The sequence below is a fragment of the Aulostomus chinensis genome, chromosome 19 (assembly GCF_037954235.1).
Source record: "Aulostomus chinensis isolate RoL2024-O1b breed Wild chromosome 19, RoL_Achi_v1.0, whole genome shotgun sequence".
In the NCBI taxonomy this organism is placed as follows: Eukaryota; Metazoa; Chordata; class Actinopteri; order Syngnathiformes; family Aulostomidae; genus Aulostomus; species Aulostomus chinensis.
In genome coordinates, this window is record NC_141338.1 from 4,093,908 (window position 1) to 4,113,819 (window position 19,912).

The 19,912-nt window shown below is 41.2% G+C and overlaps 1 protein-coding gene across 9 annotated transcripts in view; it reads right to left on the minus strand.

Moving 5' to 3' along the window:
* Nucleotides 1-19,912, minus strand: part of fcho2 (FCH and mu domain containing endocytic adaptor 2) — a 58,167-nt gene that overhangs the window by 14,940 nt on the left and 23,315 nt on the right. For 5 of the 9 annotated variants that reach the window (XM_086186791.1, XM_086186790.1, XM_086186789.1 and 2 more), the window contains exons 8-18: nucleotides 16,537-16,633; nucleotides 11,235-11,279; nucleotides 10,995-11,064; nucleotides 10,863-10,887; nucleotides 9,980-10,036; nucleotides 8,987-9,046; nucleotides 8,642-8,815; nucleotides 3,252-3,276; nucleotides 2,600-2,644; nucleotides 1,232-1,271; nucleotides 991-1,076 (exon numbers count right to left, since the gene is read on the minus strand). In XM_086186791.1, the coding sequence (XP_086042917.1) occupies nucleotides 991-1,076; nucleotides 1,232-1,271; nucleotides 2,600-2,644; nucleotides 3,252-3,276; nucleotides 8,642-8,815; nucleotides 8,987-9,046; nucleotides 9,980-10,036; nucleotides 10,863-10,887; nucleotides 10,995-11,064; nucleotides 11,235-11,279; nucleotides 16,537-16,633 (724 nt within the window). The remainder of the gene's footprint in view (nucleotides 1-990; nucleotides 1,077-1,231; nucleotides 1,272-2,599; nucleotides 2,645-3,251; nucleotides 3,277-8,641; nucleotides 8,816-8,986; nucleotides 9,047-9,979; nucleotides 10,037-10,862; nucleotides 10,888-10,994; nucleotides 11,065-11,234; nucleotides 11,280-16,536; nucleotides 16,634-19,912) is intronic. The other 4 variants (XM_086186792.1, XM_086186795.1, XM_086186794.1 and 1 more) reach the window with 1 other exon arrangement.

Consider the following 19,912-nt stretch of genomic DNA (forward strand, 5'->3'; position numbering starts at 1 on the left):
ACTCAAACGTGCATGGAAATAAAAAGTGAAGGTGAGGCGATAAACTAACAGACTTCAACATCGCCACAACTAAGCCTTGCGCTTCCATCTGTGTTTGATGTTCAATGTCTGCGACAACCTCTGTGGTCTCGTTTACACAACTCACATCAGCATCCCGTCTTGAGAGCTGCACAAACAAACACGGGTCCGGAACAAAGTAACACTTGATCCTAACACTTGATCCATCAAATACTAAACAATGCAAATCAAGTGGGCTAAAAATAAGACTCCCCCCTCCCCCCCCCTCCCCCCTTAGTCTCAAAAGTTCATCATCACAAACCAGTATAATTCCATGAAAATGTTCCACAAATGCTTTTCTTCATTAACAGGTGCTGAAATAGTGCAACAGCTGTGCAATCATGTCATTCAGTAGGTTTATATGCTGTTACAGATCGCTGATTTAACGCGTTAGGACTGGATTAACATACCCAGATGATAGGGTCTCGGACTGATACCACAAACTGGCCTTGCACTAATTTATTGAACTCGGAAGTCGAACAGCGAGGTGTCATCATGGCGGGTGCTAGAGCTAAAAACGACTCACGTCTAGATAGATAAGGAGAGTTTCACAGCTCTGTAAGGTTGCCAATGTTTCCATAACAAGTCTTTCAATTTAAGTCCACCGCTCGTACGGATAGTATGTGATGCAAAAAGAGAGCTGCAAAAAAAAAAAAAAAAAAAAAAAAGTCTGATTGCAGGCAACTGTTAAGGATGTACCGCCACCTCCTGCTCTGGGGACGGACGTACTTCCATCAACGAAATGATTCTTTTCATTTCTTGTATAACAACAACAGTCCAATTCAGTTGTGACTGCACGTGCAAACCCACTCACCGACAATGTGACTGACTACTGACGTTGAGAGATACTGCACGACACGCAGTGCAGACGAAGTAAAAGCAAATCTTGTGACGTGGCGAAAGAGCTGTGAACCGGAACCGAGCTTTGAATACCTGTCGATGAGGACACAGAAGAGGAGGAGCCTGCCGGTAGAGACGGGCCAAACGGATCCAGAGACAGAAGGTCGTTGTTAGTCAGCCTGCCAGATGAGGGAGAGTCAAGCTGAACTTTATCACAAATGAGGCAGAAACGTACAAAGCAGACAATTCAAAGTGCATAGATACATAATTATATGTAACCAGAGACAATAATGGCACTCTGGAGGACTTCTCAGTCTTTAGCTCTCCGACTTACTCGTACGATGCTGGCGCTCTGGCCTTTGCTAGTTCATCACCTGCAGCGAGAAAAAAAACAATACTTAAGAACCGCACAAAGTGATGACAGAAAATACATGTGCACTGCAAGTAAAACATAAAAAAAAAAATCCCAAAAAGGAAAAGATTTTCACCATTTTCCAACACATTTGCCAAAAGAAACGAGTATATGACACCTAAACCCAGAAATAAAAACTGAGGTTTTGACTGAACAAATCAGAGTCACCATCTAGCATGAAAAGTCGGTGAATTATATTTGCTTTACATTTTAACACAATTTCTTTGCCTCATCTCTACCCAGAAAGGCAAGACTTTCTTTCAGAAACCTTCTTGTGCCTTTTATTGTGGAGGCAACACTTTAAAACAGGGGAACAATAGAAAAAATTAAAATAAAATCAGGTAATGCCTTGTTATTTTGTGCCCCTGTCTAAAGTTTCAAAGAGCATCTGGAAGCAGCACCAGTTTAAAGAGCACAGATTTGAGAGGACCCCGATATAGACTGGCGCAGGAATGAACCCGGAAACAAGTTGGCACTGAATGTCCGGTTCCCTTGTCTCGAAGTCAACGGGTTTTCAGTTGAATGCCTGAAATAATATCTATGGATCCGACCTCGACGAAGACGCTTTCTTTTTGCTCTATGGTGTAAAATTCCAAAGTTAACGTCACACTCTTGAACTTTGAAGCCTCTATGCCTCTCAAAAACCGCTGTTGCTAAATAAAAAACATCACATTGAATCACCGAGAAGAAAAAAATAAAGTGCACAAAGGTGACGGTTTAGCACGACATTGGCTTTATTTCTAGCGGTTGCATTTTTGCTTCTGAAATCATAAGCGTGGTGTTCATTTTGCTCGACACGATGTCACAGCTCATTTTCTGCAATCATCCAAAATATTCGTTTAACTGCGGTCAAGGGATGAGGAGTAGTAGGGAAATTCCAACAATTTGTTTCACGTCAGTTGGCGCCACACTCGTCTCCGTGCACAGGACGTGTTTGCTAACACAATCCAAAATTCAATGTCAAAAAAAAAAAAAAAAAATCCCATTGGCTTTTGGTCAAGGGAACCCTTGGTGATGCTAACTTCCAGGTTTATGGCGTCCCTGCAGCAGTCTATAAAAAAAAAAAAAAAAAAAAAAAATCACACACGTAAGCAAACTTAAAAAAAAAAAACAAAAAACGAGATAGTTTGAGGTGAGAGAACACAGTGTCAGTGAGGTTAGCCGGCTGTGTAGAAGGCCCCGATGAGGGGAGCGGGGTGAGGGCTGCGGCAGGTATTCTGATGGGTGGGGGGTGGGGGGAGAGGGGGAGGCAGGGTTGTAGGCCAACTACTGTAGTGAAAACATACTCACCAGGACCCTGAGCCTTAGACCTTAATGTGGACACTCCTGTGAACCCTGAGCGTGTGTAGAGTATACATCTATCAATGCAGTTACCTTTTGTAAGTCGATCTTAACTTTACGTTTTAGCTGCAGAAAGTAAATATTATTACCATTTAGCAACATACAAACATTGTGTGTGAAAGAAACTTTTGAAAAGGGAAAACTTTGAACTCGTAAAAAAAAAAAAAAAAAAAAAACGACTTGCTGGATTAATAGTAATGGCTTTTCTGTTGAAGACCTCGTGGAACATGATGGATGACCTGTAGGCGTAACCATGCTTAAAGCATTTTTCAAGCACTTGGGGAGGAATAAAACTCGGCAAAACACAGAAACTTGTGCCAGTTTGCTGAGGGGAAAAGATCATTTCTGACATGTCAAAATATTAACAGCCAATTAAGCAATTAATCTTATTTGTGCCATAGGAGGGGGATACAGGAAAGAACAGCTTTTTGCTTTTTCTCAGGATATGTTGGTTTTGGCGAGGTTTCTCAATGTTCCTTCTTGAGGACAACTTCTTTTAAAAATAACTCCGGCCAACCAAAACGTAATTGAGAGGATGTACAGTCAGTTCCCTTCATAGTCATCCAGATATAGAGAGGTCAAAGAGACAGAAAATACTCACTGGACTGATTCCTCCGCATTTGACCCTACAAACAAAGAGAGACATTAATTAATGAAGGAGCCATCGTCCATTTCAAACAATTACATTCCAGGACTTTGATGACCTGAAAAAAAAATCAAAATGAGAAAGCATCTGAAACAACAGTGCATCGCTGCCAAGAAAAAGTTGATAATTTTCTACGGATCCTGAAATTCTTTCCCTTAGAACTCGACCAGTTCAGGACATTTGGGCCAGTGGTGACACGGATATTTGGGGGGACATTTTCTGATGTCACACTTTATCAACTGATGTTCTTTATGTATCCTAAGTGCCGTTAGAAAAATATATTTACATTAAAAGTAAAAGTTCAGAGTATGTTAAAACCGCCTAATTTAAAGTTATGTTGGTCATACATCCGTTGTTTCATTAACTTTTGAAAGTCATTTTAAGTTTAAAAATAAATATCAAATATTAGGTGCTTTCATACCAATCAACATATACACACTGGGCTTCTATTAAGATAAGAAAAAAATAAATTATTCACCAAACAACTATTGTAACCACATGAATTCAAACTAGTAATATTGTTTTACAATATCTATAAAAAAAAAAAATTTGGAAATTTGTGTCTTCCTGGTAAATTGAATATTAAATTGAAAAGGTGAGAACAGCGCGGCAGTAATTATGACCGCTGCTACGCTGGGATGTGAACGCCGGACTATTAACAATTTTTTCACGCGTGCACAATAAAATAAAAAAAAAAAAATCCACTATTTTATTTTTCAAATATCCCAATTGTGATCCATCTCAGTAAATTCTAGGGTTGTGTGTTGAACTCACACTGGTAGATTTGATCAAAGGAGTCCAACACCCATTCTAAGATGCCGATATCTATAAATGTCACTGAGTGAAACACGCGGAGAATTCATAGAGACGTTCCGATACTTGTGCGATACACGATGACCGTTGTTGAAACATGATGACTCATTCATTATTCAACACAAACTGTTCACCGCAATATATTGACGAATCCTTCCCAGTAACACCTCAGTTCCCAATAACATGATGTCTATGAACGGCCAGAAACAGACCAAAGAAGGGTCAGGCTCCACTTTTACCGTCTCTTAAAGGTCATCGTATTCCTCTGTGCTTCAGCACAACATTTGGAGGGTTGAACTGTCTCCTGAACCCCCCCCCCCCCCCCCCCCCCCCAACGTGTCCACCGGGTCCCGTTTTGTTTTTTTGTTTGCAAATACATAAGATTTCAAATATACCAAACCGCAAAGAAAACAGACGACGCTTTCAAGTGGTGAAAATTATATTAATTATTCCCACTGGCAAACGTGGAATTTCCCCACTTCAGAGTTTAAAGACAGTAAATCACAGGACTACACTCGACTCACACATACCAGACGTTAAACCTAGGGTGAAAAATTCAGCAGCTCAAAACTGCATCTAAGCCCGTACGACGATCAGTCAGGGACAACAGAGAGCGTGCCCCCCACCCCCCCAACCCCCCAACACTTCACACAGCCCTTTCAGACCGTAAATCTGCTGTGTCATGCTGCATAACACAAGATATGCTCTTGAGGGCCACCAAGCTGATGGAAACTGATGGAGAGCATCAATTTCAAAAGAATGTATTCCTACAAGGAGAGACGTTGGGAGGGACGTCAGGGGAGAAGGGGAGAAAGAGAAACAAAATGGGTTTAAGGAACATAGCAAAAGCATTTAACCACCATAGAGCTGTGAGGCCAGGGTTTAGTCCCACAGGCGCTAAGCAGCAAATGGGTTCAATTATGGCTCTTGCTGGCCACACACACACACACACACACACACACACACACACACACACACACACGCACACACACGCACACACACGCACGCACGCACGCACGCACACACACACACGACTTCCACTGCTATTTCAATAAAAAGAACACAGCAGAGGGGGACAGAACAGGAGGAGAAATGAAAAAGACAGAAAATGAGCATGGGGGGGGGGGGGAAGCAAATCTCTCAATAATTCACACCAGATGATGCAACGTTCGTCATCACCTTGGATGTATGTTTTAACTTTACTCCAGAACTTTTCTGTAAATATAAATAGGAAAAGGGTGTGGAGAAAAAAAAAAAAAACTGGAATGACAGCGAGGAAGGCAAGAATACCAGTATTAAATGTTAAACACACAAACTGCGGTCTGGTTTTTTTGTACTTTTAGGATGCAAAAGTAATTGTGGGTTTGTTTTCAACAACAAAAAACAAACTCCATTGGACAAAGATTTAAAAGGGAACATCTTTCCTTCTGACTCTCGTTACATAAAACAGAAGAAAAATATCCTCTCCAAATGAATCTTTGCTATTTATTCACAGGGCGGAAAAAAGAAAACATTTGCAAAACTAGGCAACTAAGACTATAAAGTATTCATAAATAACCACAACAGAGTCCTGTCAAAAAAACAAGTAGGCTCCAATAAAATAAGAGAAAACAAACAAAGAGGGGATAAAAAAGACGAGAGGAGGAGAGAGCGTAAGCCGGGAAGATGCCATGAGATTGTGCAGCCGGGGAGCACGGCTGGTGGAACCCACTAGACCTTCGTGACACTGAGCGTGCCCTCTCAGCCGCTCCACAAATAAAAAAAAAAAAAAAAACATGAACAACAACAACAGCAGCTCAGTACACACATGACGCGTGTTTGCACACAAGCAGTAGTGGCTTTAAATTTTAATGGCAGCAGCTATTTTCATAGAGCAGCAGAGAGTGATTCAGAGATTGAGTGATGGTGAGAGACAAGCAGCTGAATGAAGGGTTCCATGACTGAGGTCACGGATCCGACTGGGCAGCTAGTGTGCGCGTGTGTGTGTGTTTGTGTGTGTGTGTGTGTGTGTGTGTGTATCTTGCTTGCCGCAAAGCATTCTCTTAAGTGCCTGCAAGGAGAGCAGTGTGCATGTGTGAGAGTCTACAGAAAAGGCCAACAAAATCAGATCCTTCACTCAGAAATTATTGTTCTTGAGTTCTTGATATTCTTATTTTTAAACTGGAGGAGAACACAGAACTCAGCCAAGGCCAATAACCCACTGCAAATTCGCAAATGAAACCATCACTTATATCTGGACACGTTCCCACAACTATTAGAGTTCATACATTTTTATTTATAACTTCACGGGTATGTTTCCATGAATTTACTTTTTGTGTTTTTTTCATGACCATACGTTCTCTGAAGCTTCCGTGTGTGCATTAAAAATTAAGAATAAAAAAATCGACGGTAAGTGTTAAATGCTTGCTGCATTACTTCAAATTTAAATTACCTTTAATATGAAATAAACCAATAAATCTTATAACTTAAAAACACTTGTTGGATTTTTTATTAAAAAAAAACAACAAAAAACTCAAACCTGACAGTTTTCTCAGAGGAAAAGTATTTAAAGTATTTACATTCATGAAAAATGTTATTTCTTTATTTATTTCTACCCACCCCCCCCCCCCCCCCGAAAAAAAAAATTAAGCTGAGACCCAAGACTTCCACGTAAAATGACTTGACCTTGCCCTACTCTTGATAAAATCTATATTTTTCTATATTTAATGGATGTCACATCCGGACTTACGATAAGTCAATCTCCATTTCCATGACTTTTCCAAACTTTCTGGATTTGATTATTTTTCCAAAACTTATCCAGGCCTGGAAGAAGACATTTCAATTTCAATTGCTTTTTTAGGTTTTCCTGATCATATAATCCCTGACTTGAAGTATATCTGATTTTTTTTCATCCAAGGTCGAAGTAACATTTCCTAAAAAGTGAATGAGAAGTCAAACAGACCAGTCTTGCAATGATAAAAAAAAAAAAAAAAAAAAAAACCTGGAATAAATTATTTTGGATCCGGACCAAAATGTAATGTGTTTTTACTTTGCCAATGATCATGAAACTTTGTGGAGAGGTGGCGCGTGGGCCAAAGAGGTTTTTGTGTAATCCTGCTTGATTGAGAGACAGACAGACAGACAAACAAATGGCACCAAAAACACAACCTCCTAGACGTAAAGAAAAAAAAAAGAAGAAGCAATACCTGAGCCAAAAACTGAATTACAAGTGAAAACTAAACATGAAGTGTGTGTAAGCAAGAACCTTCCTGATTCAGAAGCCAATTTGGCTTGTGAAATGGTTTAGACATGACCCATATGACTTCCCAATGTAAATAAAATGAGCTTCAAGAGAGAGTGACTAATGGCGTTCATCCACAGGAGGGTTACAACAGTTAAAGACCTTCCCAACCGCCCCTGCAAGATATTCTCCTGTTGCCCTCTAGTGTTGCAAAGGTAGACTTCTCCTGCAGCAGACAGGTTTGGGGCTGGGATTTTCAAACATTGGGTGTGTTTTCATCGTCTCACTTCAGTTACAGACACATAGCAAACAAAACGTTGGAAATTTTGGAGGGACATCTCGTGAAAAATGAATGCGTGATTCTTCATCCTTGAAAACTTTAAACGTTATTACGGTATCTATTAAATCAGGTGGGGACGCTGCGGGATCACTCATTTGTAATTTTTCTCTTCATTCAATTACTAATTACAACATCTACCATTAAACTTAAGTGCTTGCTCTTTTTCCAAATAAAAATTCCAGACCTTATCCAGACTTTTTCAAAACTTCTATATTTTTTTCCCCCCCAAGACCCCTATAAGACAATCAACTGAGCAGAAAATGATGTTTTTTCGCAGTATTTTTGAAGCAATAACATTCTTTTGAACACACACACACACACACACACACACACACACACACACACACACACACACACACTCTACCAATTCAAGAAGCGGTCATCAGGTTAGTTGTTTTAGATACCCCCCCCCCCCCCAAAAAAAACAAGAAAACATGGTGCTCTGCTTTCCTAAAGTGTAATGTTTGCTCCCAGCTTCAGACACATTCAACGAATGACTGCCTCCTCGAGCTGAAAACGTAGCTACACGAGCTTTGATTTGACATCGCTCCAGAACCGAGCCGCAAGCGAAATCACATCATGTTTTTACATCTAATTTTACAAGATTACGTGTCTCTGAGCACACAACTAAAAATTCAACTACGACAGAAAAGTTTTCCATACTTTATTTCAAGACTTGAACAAAAAAAATTCCAGACTTTTCAAGGTCTGGGAAACAGATTTGCAAAATTCCATCCTTTTAAAGACTTCCAAGACCTGCGCAAGCACCCTGTAAGCAGGTGCTTGAACTGAAATAGACCGCTTTAGGTATCCCAGCGCATCAGCTTACATTAAATATAGATTATAGTCGAGGATACTGATTCAGCCCTGCTCCTTTCCTGACTGGCAGTTAAATATAACAAGCATGACAGAAATGGTAAGAGTAACTTCAAATAGTAAGAATGTGAAATGCACATCTGAGTAAATCCATACCGAGGTTGATGGCGACAGGATGATGTTACCGATGGAGGCTTTCAGCTCGTCAATGGTGGCTCGGTGCTGATGTGTGCCGTTGTTGGGCTGAACGGGTTTGATTTCTACGTGGAACTTCCTAGGTTCTTCTTCATCTTCTGAATCGCTGGATGAGTAGAAGGAATTCTCTTTGGCATGTTAGCAAAAAAAATAAAGTTAAGGAGACAACAGTCACGGAACAGAGTTTACCAACAATATCGTTCTCTAAAAAGGCACCCGGTGAGAGAAATGTTCTTGTATGGAAACCAAATAACAATAAATCCTTAACATCTTAAAAGCCGGACTGATCCGACCGCAGTAAAGGATATCATTTTCATTCACTTCTGGTCTGATGCAGAACCCTTCTGCATCCACCTGAGGAACATTCTGCAAAAACACAAGCACGAAAACGGTTATTTTTAGTCAGACTTTGGTAACACATAACGTTAAGTTGATGTGAAAAGGCAACAAAGCAAATTAAAAAAAAAATGTACCTATCAATTGTGAACACATTTTCAGCTCCAATCATGCTCTTTCTTAACTGCATTAATTTCATTAACACTGAAGGAAAACCACGCTCCATTTGGCTGAATGTTTGCCGTGGGCTGGAAAATTCAGTGACTCCGAACTTGAAAAAGATTTTCTGCAAACTTGAAATGTACTCCACACATGTTTCATGAGTTATTATAGCCACCAATGTACTGCTTATCCAGCACCTGCAATATGGTTTAAAGTTTAATCTTACAGTTCTTCAATTTTACCAGTAAAAACTGACAGTTTAGATATTGTTCATGTTGTCTTACAAATCGACAAATCTAACCAGCTTGTCAGGTATGGATCAGGAAGTATTCTCATATAAAATGAAAATATAAAATGTATTTATTATCATTAACGATATCATTATTTTGGTATTCCACTTCTGAAGTTTTCACAGAACCGGACATCTGTGGCAACACTCCCATTCCCGTGTCCCGTCCCAAAGACACGGCCTGGAAAATCGTCCCACAACACACCCGCGCCTCACATGAGGCTGACACACACCGGAAGTTGGCTAACGTTTTTACAACTCCAATAATCTCAATAAAGATTTTCTACTTAAGTGGCTACACGCAGAAATACAAGACAAAAAAAAAAAAAAAAAAAAAAGAGTCTTTTGTTGTCATTCAGTGTCCATAAAAATGAAAACTTATCTCATGATCTCCTTTATTATTCTTACAAATAAAGCAATAGCGCAGCTTTATTACTTTTTTTTCCCTCCTCTCTCTGGTAATCTTTCTCGCTGTCATTTATGGAACTGTATGTGTGCATCATCGTGCTTACGGCGTTCTGGATGTCTATGGCCCCGTAGTATCCAGGGGGAGCGCCATTGGCAGTGTTCTACGAGCACAAACAGAGTCATGAATGAAGGAATGAATGACAGAATGAATGGGCCAAACTACAAAAACAAGTGAGCTGAGAGAGAGAGAGAGAGAGAGAGAGAGAGAGAGAGAGAGAGAGTTCCATGTGACGGTAGTGAAACACAGAGAAGAATCATGTGCTCATCCGTCTCTTCTATCTCCTGCAGCTGTTTGAAAAGAAAATGACACACTGAGCAAGAATGGGAAAAATGACATGGACAATCCTGCCCATCGTAATTACATGATTAGTGCACTGATGTAGAAAATGTAATGATCGATTATTCAAACCTTAATGATTCGAGAAGTCAGTCAGCCTGCCTCAGCATTTATTGTATTTTGCTCAGATGAATTCAATAAGCTGAACATCATTCATTTTCATAACAGAAGATTGGTTAGAAGTTTGAAAACTCTGAAATTAGCTCTCATCAATATAAGGTTACAATATTACTACTATTATTATTATTATTATTATTATTATAATTATGGAGGGAAAACATCTCTTGTGTTTAAGTTGGTGGTACAAGATTAAGAAACCACACCTGGATATAATGGTGGAACTTGGATATTATATAACTGGGATAAAAAAAAATATACTCTGTGCAGCGTATGTTTTAATCAGAAACTGAGCTGCAGCCACATTCATTGATTTAAGTATTTGATCTCTGGCTCTCATAAATCAGAATTTAATCAAAGTGAGAAGCACCTGAATCATTTCACACCTGTATAAAACTGTCAGTAAATAAATGAAGCAGTATCAAGTCAAAGAGTGAACCTCTCCAGCTGTTAAGATTAAAAACTTCACTTACAGCAGTTTCAACTTCTGTGGACTCCCTGTAAGATAAAATGGTCACAGAATGATGAAAAAAATCTTTCAAACTGTCTGGAAACAGAAAAAAAAATTTACCAGTGGAGTAGAGAAAAACCAAGTCTTCACTTACGTGGAGTCGGTGTCCTTGTCTTTTCTTCGACCAGGGATGCCAAATGGTTTTCTCTTCCTGGGTTTGGCACCTTGAAACAAAAACAGCATTTTATTACAATTTTGATTTAAAAAAAAATAAAATAAAATAAAAAAGGTATTTGTTCTCTATCATTGCTTTAATTTGTATGCAGTGCGCATTTAAGATTTAAGTGAAGTGTGAGGATGTTTTATTTACATTTCAAGTTGTGCAGGCTCTTACCTTCAGTAGCAATAGCTGCATTGCACTCCTCAAACTCAATGGGTCCTAATGAGACAAAAAATTCATTTAGGTTCATTTGGCACAGAAAGGGTCAATGACCCACTGCTGTGAATGCTGTGAATGTACATCACGCAATAGTCTCACACCCACACACACACACACATACACACACACACCCACACACACACACACACACACACACAAACATTTTGCCAGATCCACACCATGCAGTCTGGCGTGCCATACAGAGAGTGTATACAAACAGGGCTGGGCTGATCCCAGAGGGCAGACAGGGTCAATAGCGGAGTCAAATATGTGTCTGGTGGCGCTGGCAGAGATGCGCCAGTCCCTCCTCGGGACACAAAGCACTCCACTACAGCATTGAACAGACACACACACACACACACACACACACACACACACACACACACACACACACACACACACACAACCCCCACCTGGACCACATAAATTGTTACTCATGAACCAACTCTTAATCAATGCAAGGGTCTTGGCTCTCACAGCAAACAGCAGGTATGAGGACTAAACCAGGCTGAAACTAAACCTGCCCACACGGGACACGCAAAGTCACTAACCCTATTACAATAAGATAAACAAGTCCAAGATTACATGCAATGAAGTGTTTAAAGCCACATGGACAAATCTGCTCACAGGCTTAAGAGATGCCCTTTTTGACTTCTCTTTGGCATGAACCGGGGGGGAAAAAATTAAAGAAGAGATAAACAAACAAACATGATCATCCACACATCAACATACAGAGCCAGGGAAATAATCAACCCGAATTAATAGTCTGAACTAACACTGTCATATCCATTCCAGCCAACAACCATGAGCTCACTCGGAGCACAACCAGCCACGGATTTAGAAAAGAAACATTGCTTTTGGTTATTCGGATACATCATTTATATGATGAGAAAAGAGCGAATAACAACAAAGTTCACACTTAATTTAATGCTCATCAATTAAACACATTTACCTCCAAGGGCCTGTACTGGGAATGTCACGCTTCAAGTATGCCTCCAGAAACATTTGGGGGGCTTTTTGAAGGGCTGGCACATTAACATACACACGCATGCACACACACACACACACACACACACACACACACACACACACACACACACACACACACACACACACACACACACACACACTGAAAGCTGTAGAAAAGGCAGCAGCAAGTCATGCAATGTGGGTATGTGTCAGTCATTGAAATGCAGGAGGTCGGGCTGTTTGTGTGTGTGTGTGCGTGTGTGTGTGTGCGTGTGTGTGTGTGTGTGTGTGTGTGTGTGTGTGTGTGTGTGTGTGGTAATCATCTATTGAAGGGAGTGATGCTGGAGTTATACAGTAAAACAAACTGAAATTTGAGTAGTTAATTCACAAGAACCATTTATTTAACTAGAAGTGCACTCAGACTTTCACCAAGGCCCTTTGAAATATCTCCTGAGGAGGAATTAATGAAAACTTCCTGAGACCCACTGTTTGACTGATATATCTGTGTTTGAGTACCCTGTGTTATGAATGAGTGCGGCAGGTCATTTATCACAATAATACAAGATGAAACTAGAGGGCTATGAATGTGTACCTCCACCAAGGCAAACTTGGCCAAATGCAATAAAAAAAATAAAAAAAAAACAGCCATTTTTTTCCCTGTTAAAGCGATCAGCACCAGAATTTTATGGGTCATTTTTTGGCTCATGCTCCACCCCTCCACTAAGTTTCAACAATCAGCCTCTTAGTTTTTAATCCTTCCAACAGACAGAGGGACAAACAATGCCAAAAAAGCTTGAGCTCTGCCCATGTTTCAACAACAACCTAAGTTGAAGTAGAAGCCGGATAGAAATGGCTGTCAAGTTTTTGGTAGCATCACAGACATCAGAAAAGCCAGGCCGGGGTTTCTTGTCAGGAAAACAAACAAAAAACAACAACAACAACAACAACAACAGACAATTCAAGCAGAAATGTCGAGCTTGTTGGTATGCAGGATGTCTGTTAGCTAAGGCTAGCAACTGAACTGTAGCTGCCATCTTGACAGAGCTTCTAGTCGTAGAACCATCCTGGAAAGGCAGGTGATGATCAACCTTTCTGGAAAATTCATAGTTGCAAACAGAAATTGTTCCCAATTTTTCTGCCACACTGCTTCTTGGTTGCTAACTCCTGCTATTTCACAGCTCTCTAAGTGGCTCCTCTAGTCTCTTTCTTACACACCGACTACTTATGCTAAACATTTGCAAATGCCTGGAAGATGCAGGGGTGTTGTGCCGCCCATCATCCAATAAAATATGATTGGCTGAGACAACTGTCAAAATCAGATTATTGCCCACATTGACTTACTTGAATTACTTAACGCGGTGTTACAGCAACTCAGAAGTTCTGGCAAGGGGGAGTCATTGATTCACCCAGACACCAATGGAGGAAAGATTCTGATTGGTTCATTTCCTGTTCCGTTATGTCAACCCCAAGGACATACTCGTCCAAGTTTATACAAAACTTCGTGGTAGTGTGGCTCGAGACGAGAGCAGCCTGTTTACTTATCAAGGTGTTTCTGGTTCAGTCTCCTGGCTCCCGAGTCTCCTTGAGGAAGTAACTTCTCACTATGCAGTATCACAGTAAAACTGACAGTTGTTACGATGCTTTGATGTTTACACAAGGCCCAACACTTCTGGAATTCTGCAAACGATGAACGATGTGTGAATCAACAGTGTTTTGTTTTTGTTGTTGTTTTCTTTATTGAGCTGCTCAGCTTTTCTGGCTGTCCCTCAAACACAGACATGGATTTGGCACGGTGAATAGTTCCACTGCCAGATCACAGGCTGAATATCTGTTCCTCATCTTTCTGCAGTTTTATAATGGTGTACTATTCAGGCCTTGCAAAGGCTGTGTAAGAAAAAAAAGGGCTACTGGTTGGCACCTCGCATGGCAGCCAACTCCATCAGTGTTTGCGCGTGTGAATGGATGAATGAGGCAACGTCGTAAAGCCTTTGAGTACTTCTAAGCCCATTTACCATCTCCTGAGCACAGCGAGACAGAGTTTGTGCGTCTGTCTACAGTGAGCTGTGGCGTCTGCTGCCTATTTAGTTGTGGTACTAATCTAATATATGACTGGTTGCCTGGAAAGATCCAGTGACGACACCAGCGCCTTTCTGAAGAATTCAGAGATTTTAAACTAGAAGGCCACATAGTTGGACTGCTCTCATGAAAGATGCAGGATAGATGCTTTTCTTACTTGGCAACTAGCTGCAACACACAAGGAAAAAAAAACCCACTGAATAATATAAAACAAACATTCTTTTAATTACAAGACATCCAATTCATGAAGACTGTGTTAAGAGTGCATATGACTAGAAAGCCTAATAGCTTGCAAGATGAGCAGAAGAGAGCGAGAGGGAGCGACAGAGATGGGGCAGGGCCCTCTGGCACTATTTCCCATACACTAATACGCCTTGACCTGAAAAGAACAAAGCTAATGATATTTTAACTCAAAATGTATACAGTAGCGGCATGTCAATGCTGTCTCCCCAGAGGAGTCGCGAGCTGCATTGACGCATTGTTTGGCGTGTGCAATGCCGAGTGAAGCGCAGGGAAGCGGCGAGTCACGAGAGCCATGCATCACGCCAAGTGAAGTGGATAAAGTACACCAATGACTGATCTACTCTACTGTGCAATATCAGGCCTTAACCGCCGGCAAATACACAATGACAGCACGAACGACTGTTTGTGTATGTGCTCGTGTGCGTTTCATGCCAATCAAAACAAAACTGACTTTCGACAACTTAATCTCGTGGGAGGAAGTGAGGGAGATGCGCCCAGACACCATAATTTCATCATCCCTTCACTGACAAGAACCAGGTACGGATTAAAACTCATCATTTCCTGGAGAAACTCATAATCATTATCTCATTCAAATCTGACGTCTTTCATTAACTGCATCAGTTGATGATATCAAACAATTGTTACAGGGCACAAATCTGGTGGCATTACTGGAAATTGACATTCTTAAGCTCTGGGATGTTTAACAAAAGCTGCTGTGAACCTACGTAAGGCCCAGTCAGAGCAGGAACCCTTCGCAACAAACATCCTGCGATTGCATTTGACAATATTTATGCACACCAACTGCAAAAAAAGTCCAAACACCAGACACATGAATATTACCTAAATCTGGGCAGACATTAGGAACTGTTTAAAGCTCTCCTAAACAGACAGACGACTTTGTTTATACAGGGGAAGATGTTTCTTTTCTTTCTCCTCTGTGAGGGAAGCATGCAGTCACGCATGAGTGGAGGATGGTTTTTTAAATTGCATATGCTTCACATGGCACTGGGAGTGGGAGAGGGGCAGAGGGGGGTTTGCGTGTCTGGCCCACCGCCAGTTGACAGCTCAGCTGGATATCGTTGCACACTCTGAACCCCCCTGCCTCGCAGCGTGTCACTTTGGGATCGTTTCCGCAATAGAAAGTTTATTCAACCTCTCTCTCTCTAAAGGCAGTGGACCGGCCATCCGTTCAACTATTTAATCAGGGGACAGACAGGTTATTTTTCTGACAGGGCCGGGGCTGCTGCGCAATCCCTAATGAACAGCTTGATACGAGAGGAATTTTCTGACCGTTTTTTTAGCCTCAATTAATTCTGCTGTCCAAACAAATGAGGGCCACCACTTCTTGGACGCAGCGTCTGGACACAGGGGTCACCGTTTGTTTACACACATACACAGCAGAGGTGAACCCTTTGTGTCTGTGACCTGACGTAATGTAGAACAAGAACAGAGACGAGTGAAGTAATTGGATATTTAGGCTTTGAACTATACACAAGCATTGGATTTCACACACTAATTAGAACTTATAAAGGGGCTGGTATAAAAATCGATCCTTGTAGAGTAAACTAAGGGGCCTAATGTAATTGAATGAGCTGTTTCTGTGTTTGTGTATCAAGACGAGGTGAGGGGGGAGAGTCAAAGGAGTATTCCCTTGATTATTGTGGCATGGCAAAGTTTACACAGGAGTCATTGTTGAGCTCTGACCTCCTGAAAAGGTTGGTTCTGCCTGCTTAGTCTGCGAGCCCAGCAAAGCCCCCCGTGTGTCACATGCTTACTGGAATGCCAAGCCTGCCTACCTTTACAGCAGATTACTATGATTGACTCTGATGGCCCTCTCCTACTTCTAATTGCCCCTCTCTATATACCCCTCCCCTCCCTACCAGGCAGGAACAGGCCTGTTCTCGTGGCTGCTAGTTTATTTAAACAGACAAACACTTATTATTACAATTAAAGATACAAGATGGCTTACCTGGTCTCTCCTTGCCTGTTCCTTTGGTCTCGGCCAGTTTCTGTATTAAGCTCTCCACTGAGGTGTTCTCAACGTTCCTCACAAATTCATTTTGAACCTACAAAATAAAAATAAACAAATTAAAAAAAACCTTCACATTAACGACTTCAGAGTTATCGGGCAGTGCACCAGCAAGTTCGTCAAAAGCACAATCTTGTGTAAAATCACCAGCCCCCTTTGGTACCGGAATAATTAGGGATTTACACAGTTGATTAATGTTCTATTTTGCGAATTACATCCACTTCAATCAATTAACGGAACATTTATTTGAGGTTATATAATGGGATCTGATTTTCTCGTGGAAAACTTGAGTTTGCCAGAGCTCCTTCTTGACAAAGGTGTTTAACCAAGTGAGATTAACTACATGCTCACGTCCTGGCAGCTCAACTACATTCAAACTCACCAAAGTAGTTCCCCCTTAAGACGGAACAACACTTAGTTAATATTGTAGTGCGGTTAGCCAACCTCTGGTTCTGGCCAAAGAGCGAGACGGTTTCATTTCATCTACTTCAAATGTGGCTTCAGACTGGCAGTACTCCCTACTGCGCTACTGGCATTTCCTTGGACTGCTTTTTCAACATTTCTTGCATTTTTGTCCCTTTAGAAATGCAATAAAAACGGTTTTGTGACTGATATGAAATTATTTTATTGTTCAATTGGGATCGCAACAGCACACACACACACACACACACACACACACACACACACACACACACACATATAGAATATATACGGTTGGTGATTTGAGCTTCCAACAACATTCTGAGTTTCAGAATCAGAATACTTTATTCATCCCCAAGGGTTGTTTATCTCGGTGCTTGAGCTGGCACAAAACGAGACTCAAAAGTGCCTTGATTTCAAGATAATTTTTACATTGAATTTTGATTTTGTCATGTTTGACATGCTTTCAACATTGCATTTCTTCTCCTTAGTTGTTACCATTTCAAAAAAAATTGTGTTACTTCATTACTTTAATTTGTATCTTAAATACAGTTTGTAGTTTTCTCCATTGTTTACGTTGAGAGATTTAAGCAAAGCTTTTAAAAAAGATAAATCTGGGTGAATATTTTACTTTGCATTTATTTCATCTTTTTTTTTTTCTTTTAGCTCAGGTTTTAGGATGCACATGTACTTTTTCTATTTACTTTTCCTGTCTGACTTTTCTTGTTTTTCAAATGTGTGAATAAATAACTTATACGTTGATGTATTTGTCAACGTCTGCAGCAGTCAGAACACAAATCTCCACTTACAGTCGCCTTTTAATTGGTATGCATAGATATTTTTGGTGCACTAGAATGGAATTCACATGATTACATATACATTCAATAACATCCCCCACAGCTAAATGACGTGAACCTGACATTTAACTTAGTCCTCGTCGATTGAGTTTGGCGTTTGGTTTCAGTTTTGTGATAACATACAAATACTTCAGAGAACAAAGGAAAACAAAGCACAAGCGTCAGAGGCTGAGTGTGTGGCCAGATCTTGCAGGATGCGCTTTACAATACACCAGACGGGAGACAAACGCAGTCTGCTGCGGTTAGTTCTGCCCGCTACTCATGACGATTCGCCTTCAGTTGATATTTATAACATTCACTTGGCCTGCGGAGACATACTGTACTTTAGTGTAGCGTCAGGTTGAATCATTGTTGTTGGCAGAGTTACCACTGATGCCCGTTGGGCAGTATCAGAGGAAGCCTAGTGTTTGTTTGCTTGTTTGTTTTGGATGTGCATGTGTGCTTGTGTGTTTACTGAGGGGGAAGTGAAAGTGATGTATAGGCATGGGGATGGAGAGCAGCGACGGATTCTGTGCCATCTCACCAAACCATTTAGATGTGCGTGATACTGTAAGCACAGAGTGGCTCTACTATCAAACAAACACACACACATATACATGTAACCCTCCCTCCCCCCTCCCCCTTGAGGCCCTGTGGCGAGGTGGAGTGCATTAGCCTTCTGTGCCCTGGCAGGAGAGGATGTTAGACGGAGGGCGATGTGGGTGAGGGGGAGCGGCGAGGAAGCATGCTCACAGCAGCACACGCAATCTGTCAGGTGCTGCTGCCACGGCGGAGGGCACTAATGTCATCAACCTGCGTGCCCCGCTAGCCGCTCTCTCACACACACAAAACCTCCTTCCGCTGAGACTTTTGCCCACATGCTTGAAACATGCATCTCCCTTCAAGGCATCCTCACTCTCACACAAATGCTCACTTACAAAAACAAACACTGCACGCACACTGACAGAGACACCTGCCCCTATGTGAGTTTAAAGCTCTCCACGCAGGGGAACAGCAATGTGCACTTCATCTAATCAAACGTTGAACCCTACATGAGGTATTTTCCTCTTTACACGGCTCACTTTTCTCCTCCCGTGCTTTTATTTTAACCGTCTTCTCCTTCATGCCCAGTGAACTGATCCTGTCAGGTTGATGGGATTTCTTTTTGACAATATGCCAGGATGAGACGACAAAAATTCGGCCGGATTTTGACACCATTTTATCTTGACCGACACATCTCTATGGCCGTGCTCGTCCATGAACGTCAGGCCTGACAGATGGTCCTCTTTATCTCATACAGAACAGCATAATCCAAAACAGCGATGAGGCGTCTGGGATGTCCCATGAGTCTACAACTGAGTCAAGCATGCCAGTTTTTTTAGCCTTTTTACTTCTAGTGTGACAATTCTGGCGATGTGCAGGCGACATGTTGCCTGACATTGTCAAAGGGGATGAAAGAGTGCACTCTGGCGCACAAATGTAAACATCATGGTGAAGGGAAAGAGAAATGCAGCTGTTGCCAGGGTCAGACGGAAACAGAGGGAAGATTTGTCAAGCAGTGGCAACAATAGTCCTCCTTTTTTAAGTTTCCACCAGGCTACCATGACAGAATGACAAATCTTAGACACTTTAGCAACCCAGCGAGTAGCCGAGATATGCAAGGCTATCGTTCACCAATAACGTTAGCGCTCAGCTACTAGGGTTGGGTATCACTTGAAATTCGTCAACTCTGAATAGGTTTATCAGTTCTGATTCTTAAAAATTCCCCATCTCAGTTCGAAAATGGTAAAAAAAAAAAAAAAAAAAAGAGGTCCAGATTACAGTAATATTTAATTTTTTTTTTTTTTTTTAATTTGACATGCTAGCCCAGGGGTTCCCAAACTTTTTCATGTCATGGCCCCCCAAACAGCATTTGCTTCTGGCCACGGACCCCCCCCTTTGCAAACACGCATGGACAATTGACTGGCAGGCAATCAGAAAGATAAGCATGGCAAATAACATTTCGATATGATATACTATTTTAAATGATATTCTATAATGATGATTTCACAAATAATTAC